The following is a 6,893-nucleotide window of genomic DNA, read 5'->3' as shown; positions in this document are numbered from 1 at the left end:
ACTAGGGATTATAAAATATTAAAACCACACACACACACACATTGTGTCCAATGGGGTTTTACATGCGACAGGGGCGGGGTCAAACTGCAGCGAGGATGGGGTTAAATGTGCCCCTACTTTTGTCCCTGGCCCACCATGTGCGCCCCCTCAAAATAAATCCTAGATAAGCCACTGACCTTCGGCACTCCAGATGTTGTGGACTGCATCCCTATAATGCTGGCAAAGCATCATGGGAGGTGTAGTCCCAAACATCTGGAGTTACGAAGCTTACCTATGCCTGCTATAGGAGCACTGCCACACCAGTTTGGCGTTTCTAAACTGCTGCAACTAGTTATAGAACACATTACAGATTTGGAGAATTAAGGATATTAGAAGGAAAACAAGACACAAATTGAGGAATGCAATTCAAATATTTTTATTTTCTTCCTTCATTTAGAATCTGGAGGGAGCAATTTCCATATTACAGGGATAATTACTGCCTTGACCTTACTAGAAGAGCCTAGATAGGTTTTCCACCATAAATAGTTAGGACAAAACCCAACATTCCAATGTCAGATAAGGTCACACCATGACTAGATATAACAGGGTTATGCAGACACATTGTGTAGGTTACACGATTAGTTACCTATAAATATTAACAGTCTGTAGGTTGGTTTAGTCCCTGAAAGCCAAATACATTGTTACAGTGATTGCCTTGTGAACTAGTTAGCTGGTGGTAGAGGGTTCTCAGTTGGGGGTTCTGGATCATCATCAAACTTCATATCCCTGCAGAATAGCACAACTTCTTTACCCAGACCCAGCTCATACTGCCAAACATAGATCTTCTCATTGGGCTTCAGGGTCAGATTGATGGTTTCCTCAGTTTCTGTCACCTCATTCCAGTTCTCTCTTTCCGTGTTGACACTGGATCCTCCATATGAAGTACTGAGAGAGAACTGGCTCTTTACGACAAGGGCACTCAGACCACCTGTCTCTGCAGACACTGTGGCTGAAACATTCCAGTTATGTTCCATTGAGGACATCTTCTCCTTCTCATAGCCAACCTTCTTGTTGATCTTGTTTGTCCAGGTGATCGGAGTCTGCGAATCATTGCTGATGGTTTTGATGCACTTCCAGACACCAAATGAGGGACCCCGAATGAGGGCCAAGCCCCCAGGGGTGAAGTTGGTGACAGTGGCATCAAAGGAAAAGGGCTCTCCATCCGTATCCTTTGAGAAGTCTGTGCATTTGTAATACTGAACCCCCCATTCATCATGAGGCTTCACAAAGTAATAGTAGTCTTTGACACCAAAGTAGTAGAGCCCGTTCCTGCAGTTGGGATGGAGTGTGTACTCCACCCCATCCTCGTACGTGTTCATATTTGTAGTTTTACGATAAACCCCTCGACTCTGGTCAATGATGTAGAAGTGACCGAAGGCAGAGAGATAGTGATCACCACCCCGGCAGCTGGGATGTAGAGCGTAGACTATAGCACCTTCATCTGTGTTCATGTTGGTCACACGGCGATAATTTGTGCCCTTAATGATATAGAATAGGTCATCTTCATGGGCCAGGTAATGGTCTCCATTTCTACAAGAGAGATGCAGACTGTAGACAATTAGATCTTCACCCTTGTTGAAGTTTGTTGACCGCATGTAACAGCCAAGGTCAGATCGGACAATGTAGTAATATTTGTCAACACCACAAAAATCCACTCCTGGGGCATCCTTCTTGGGAACGATACCAACCATGGTCAAACACACTGAAAGAATAATAAAAATATAAATTAAGGTGGTTGGTTTAAATGTCCTAAAAGGCTTTGCCTTCACTTATGTTAGAATAAGGAAGATTTGAGAGGGCAAGAGTACTTCATAGATGGGAGAAAGTATAATTGACATTGTAATGGCAGATGTTAGTTCAATAGACAGAGCGGAAATATTTGGTAGCCATTTTGACAGCATTTGAATGTCACCAAGACCAATAGTTGGTGCTTCACTATAAAATGTCAGTTTTCACATGTCAATGCAACAACATGAACATTGAAGGATTAACACTATAGGAAAGGGCATCAGGTTTTCTAAACATACAGACTTACAGTCATGGGCATAGGAACCCCCAAAAAATCTGGGGGGACAGCATTTTTACTCGCTGGGTATATTCTTATTCCATAAACTAAGTTTTTTATCCCATTGTACAGCGCTACATTAGTGATATAACATTAAAGGGTCACTACAGGGAAGGGGTTTACTTACCCGGATACAGTGCCGGGATCCTCCTGATGCTGCGCCCCTATTTCGTCAAAATGACGAAATGGAGGGTGCGAGCAGGGAGCAATAAAACGCTTCTATTCAGAAGCGTCATTGCTCCCTGTTGCACATGCACAGATACTTCACAGGGCGGCATTCATGTCTCGACTAGGAAGCACCTCTAGTGGCCTTCCTCAGCAGTAATGTAAATCCTGCCTTTTTACGAAATGACAGTGCTTACATTAAAAAGCCTGCAAAAACATGCTATAGACACCAGAACTACTAAGTTTAGCTGTTGTGGTTCTGGTGACTATAGTGCCCCTTGAATATAGAGGGGAAAATAATCACCACAAATGTAAGAAATAAGATGTCTATCATTCTAAAAATTATTTTTAAAAAATATATGCATATTCCTAGCTTAATTTTTAGTACGACATGACAAATATTTTGCAGATTACTTTTATACATATACAGATTGTGTAATACTGCCCCTGACTTATAGTGACCACATTTCCTAACTGCCATTCAGTGACACTTTCAGAAGTCCATTCCATGCATATTAGAACCCCCCCCAACCCCCTTCCATGCATATTAGAACCCCCCCCAACCCCCTTCCATGCATATTAGAACCCCCCCAACCCCCTTCCATGCATATTAGAACCCCCCAACCCCCTTCCATGCATATTAGAACCCCCCCAACCCCCTTCCATGCATATTAGAACCCCCCCAACCCCCTTCCATGCATATTAGAACCCCCCCAACCCCCTTCCATGCATATTAGAACCCCCCCAACCCCCTTCCATGCATATTAGAACCCCCCCCAACCCCCTTCCATGCATATTAGAACCCCCCCAACCCCCTTCCATGCATATTAGAACCCCCCCCAACCCCCTTCCATGCATATTAGAACCCCCCCCAACCCCCTTCCATGCATATTAGAACCCCCCCCAACCCCCTTCCATGCATATTAGAACCCCCCCCAACCCCCTTCCATGCATATTAGAACCCCCCCCAACCCCCTTCCATGCATATTAGAACCCCCCCCAACCCCCTTCCATGCATATTAGAACCCCCCCAACCCCCTTCCATGCATATTAGAACCCCCCCCCAACCCCCTTCCATGCATATTAGAACCCCCCCAACCCCCTTCCATGCATATTAGAACCCCCCAACCCCCTTCCATGCATATTAGAACCCCCTAACCCCTTCCATGCATATTAGTACCCCCTAACCCCTTCCATGCATATTAGTACCCCCTAACCCCTTCCATGCATATTAGTACCCCTCTGAACCCTTCCATGCATATTAGTACCCCTCTGAACCCTTCCATGCATATTAGTACCCCTCTGAACCCTTCCATGCATATTAGTACCCCTCTGAACCCTTCCATGCATATTAGTACCCCTCTGAACCCTTCCATGCATATTAGTACCCCTCTGAACCCTTCCATGCATATTAGTACCCCTCTGAACCCTTCCATGCATATTAGTACCCCTCTGAACCCTTCCATGCATATTAGTACCCCTCTGAACCCTTCCATGCATATTAGTACCCCTCTGAACCCTTCCATGCATATTAGTACCCCTCTGAACCCTTCCATGCATATTAGTACCCCTCTGAACCCTTCCATGCATATTAGTACCCCTCTGAACCCTTCCATGCATATTAGTACCCCTCTGAACCCTTCCATGCATATTAGTACCCCTCTGAACCCTTCCATGCATATTAGTACCCCTCTGAACCCTTCCATGCATATTAGTACCCCTCTGAACCCTTCCATGCATATTAGTACCCCTCTGAACCCTTCCATGCATATTAGTACCCCTCTGAACCCTTCCATGCATATTAGTACCCCTCTGAACCCTTCCATGCATATTAGTACCCCTCTGAACCCTTCCATGCATATTAGTACCCCTCTGAACCCTTCCATGCATATTAGTACCCCTCTGAACCCTTCCAATTTTTTTCTACCTTTGTCCCCCTTTTACGTGACATAGCAGGGGGACCTCTGGACATCCAGCAGGCGCAGTGTCAGACTGAGCGCCGGGTAGTCACGTTACACCCGGCCAGGACCAGTGCAAGGATTTTTGCCGTCCTAGGCAAAAGTAAAGTTTGCCCCCCCCCCACCCCGATGTGACATCACAATGCCCCACCCATATGATCTGCCATGTTAACCAACGCCAGTGCTGCAGTGTTTACATTAAAAGGCCTGCAGGGACAGGCTATAGACACCAGAACCACTACATTAAGCTGCAGTGGTTCTGGGGACTATAGGGTTTCTTTAATTTGAAGTAAATTAGAGATTAGTGCCACGAATAATATACTAGATTGCCTACTTACAACCAGATGAGGATGATGGGCTCTAGCTGTAGTCTGGTTCCACTGGTCTGGTGTAGAACAGGCTCTCTGGAGACTGTTTGTAACTGTGGTCACAAAAATCAATGTTCTGGGAGAACAGGAAGCAGCTCAATTTTTTGGGGGGCCCCTTTACACAGCTCAAGGTCTGGGTCCACCTTCATGTTTCACCAATGAGTTTGTTCACAGGGGGTGGAGTGTGTAGGGGGATGTCCTGATGTGTGTAAGGAATGCATTGTGTGAATCTGTGTTTGTATGTATCAGGGCTGCAAGGTGTGTTTCTGTAAGGGGTGCATTGAGTGTGTGTAATGCATTGTGTGTTTTTCTGTGTGTAAGGGGTGCATTGTGTGTGATGGATGCCAATCTCTCCCCCCCACATCAATTTCTCTCCCCCCTGTCAATTTATTTCTCCCCCTCCTCTACCTCTGTTGTAGCGTGGCCGAGCCCTGTATGGTCCATGGGTACCTACACCCATGCTTACAGTACATTATATAGTTAGAATTTCACACCAATGTAATGGCGGTCACTAGGACAAGTTTCGTTTAGACGTAACCCTTGCAGACCACTACACCAAAACCTGCCTCCTTTGCCATGCCCTCTCTCCACAAAGATTTCCTTATCAAATATATGAACACAGCCCAGCCACCAACATGAGTGATCTGAACTATAAAGCAACCTGCATTTTAAGGAGAGGACACATAGTAAGGATATCACTAACGGTTTGTGAATTAAGAGCTGCTCGCTCAGTGCTGGCTGTGTACATACATCTGATACATACTGAAAAGCACAGTGAGAAGCACCTCTAGCGGCTATCAATGAGACTGCGATTAGAGCCTGGATTAACCCTAAAGTAATCATAGCAGTTTCTCTGAAACTTCTGTTTACAGCAGAAAGAGATAATCCTAGATGGACTTGGCACCCAGACCACTTCATTTAGCTGAGGTGGTCTGGGTGCCTATATTGGTCCTTTAAGGGGAGTTTCAGGTTCCAGAAGGGTTTATTTTGTAAAAATATATAGTGTGAGGGTTGGCACATGAAGAGTGCTGCCCTGCAGTATGTACAAAATAAACCTCACTTGCTTAAAAGGGCCACAACACCATTCCATTGAGATGCTGTGATTTGGGTTAGAGTAATCTCCCTTTAATATTTAAAAAAACATGCAGGTATTTATTCCTGAGACATCAAGTTAAACCCAAATGGTGACATTTTATTGTCAAGCTGTCACCATAGCTCAGTTAGCAGTTTTCCCAAGTCTGTCTTTTTGCCTAATTTATAGTTAATAATAAAGTGAACACTCCAAGGAAACCCACAACTTGGAAATAACCACACTGTGTATAAATCACATTATTAGTAAATAAACCTAGAATAACTCACATAGTAAGGCACCTTCTCAGAAACTGTAATACCAGCAAACCCTCTCCTAATATCATCCCTCCCAGAATGATCCTTTTATAGCTGGAGGTGAGGGGTTTGGACACCTTGTTAATCAATCCCTAATCATTTACTAATTGACCCCCTCAGCCTGCCCAGGTTGGGAGAAGAGACACAGGTGGGAAGACAATATATGGTAATGTGATGGTCAATACATGAAAAGTGCTGCTATATTTATAGATGTACTCACTATAATTCCCCATTGATTAGTGACTTGATTTACTACCTGCAGTCCTTACAGGGGCGTTGCTGAAAAATAGTGCATTGACTAATACAAAATATGCTAAACAATAAAAATAACAACTACTCGCTCTAATCACCTATGTGTGTACCTCTTAGTATACACTATAACATATAAAACCTTAACAGAAGAACATGTATTATTTTTGTTTTAATTTTTAAATGATTTTAAAGAAGGGGGAAAAAATCATGCTTTTTAAGTTTAATCTATCTATATATTACGTACATAAAGTGTCACCCCACATTTATGAAGGAGGGCAATGTTTGTTCACTGTGTTCATTGAATGTAAACGCTATCAAATAATCCTGAAAGGACACTCCGTAGACCTGTAGCACTTTATCTTTATGTGTGAAGAGTGTGTCCTCTTTTATTTCATTTTACAAAAACTGCAGAATTAAAGAAATCGAAGATATGAAAACGAGGTATGAAAGCGAGAGTTTGCAAATGCTTCAGTCAAGAGATCTGCAGTTTTTACGAAATGTTTTTAGATGTACACCGAATGAGAAAATGCATAATTAAATGCAGACACTGGGGGTATATCTACATGCATGTTCTGGGGCTATATCTACTAAACAGTGATTTATATTGCTGTAAATTTAGGCAATGGAGTGTCACTTTAAGGGAAACAAATGAAAAAATGT

At 43.6% G+C, this 6,893-nt stretch overlaps 1 protein-coding gene across 1 annotated transcript; it reads right to left on the bottom strand.

Moving 5' to 3' along the window:
- Positions 1-445: 445 nt before the first annotated feature.
- Positions 446-6,031, bottom strand: LOC134570645 (uncharacterized). The gene is made up of 2 exons (XM_063428581.1): positions 5,955-6,031; positions 446-1,741 (listed from the first exon to the last, which is right to left on the bottom strand). The coding sequence occupies exon 2, from the start codon at positions 1,728-1,730 to the stop codon at positions 702-704; it is 1,029 nt and encodes a 342-aa protein (XP_063284651.1). The 5' UTR covers positions 1,731-1,741; positions 5,955-6,031; the 3' UTR covers positions 446-701.
- Between the last annotated feature and the right edge of the window lie 862 nt (positions 6,032-6,893).

The sequence above is a fragment of the Pelobates fuscus genome, chromosome 8 (assembly GCF_036172605.1).
Source record: "Pelobates fuscus isolate aPelFus1 chromosome 8, aPelFus1.pri, whole genome shotgun sequence".
Classification (NCBI taxonomy): domain Eukaryota; kingdom Metazoa; phylum Chordata; class Amphibia; order Anura; family Pelobatidae; genus Pelobates; species Pelobates fuscus.
This window is presented reverse-complemented; position numbering and strand designations above follow the sequence as displayed.

Excerpts from the sequence above, each read along its gene's own strand:
- LOC134570645 (XM_063428581.1), bottom strand. The coding sequence starts at position 1,730 with ATGGTTGGTATCGTTCCCAAGAAGGATGCCCCAGGAGTGGATTTTTGT.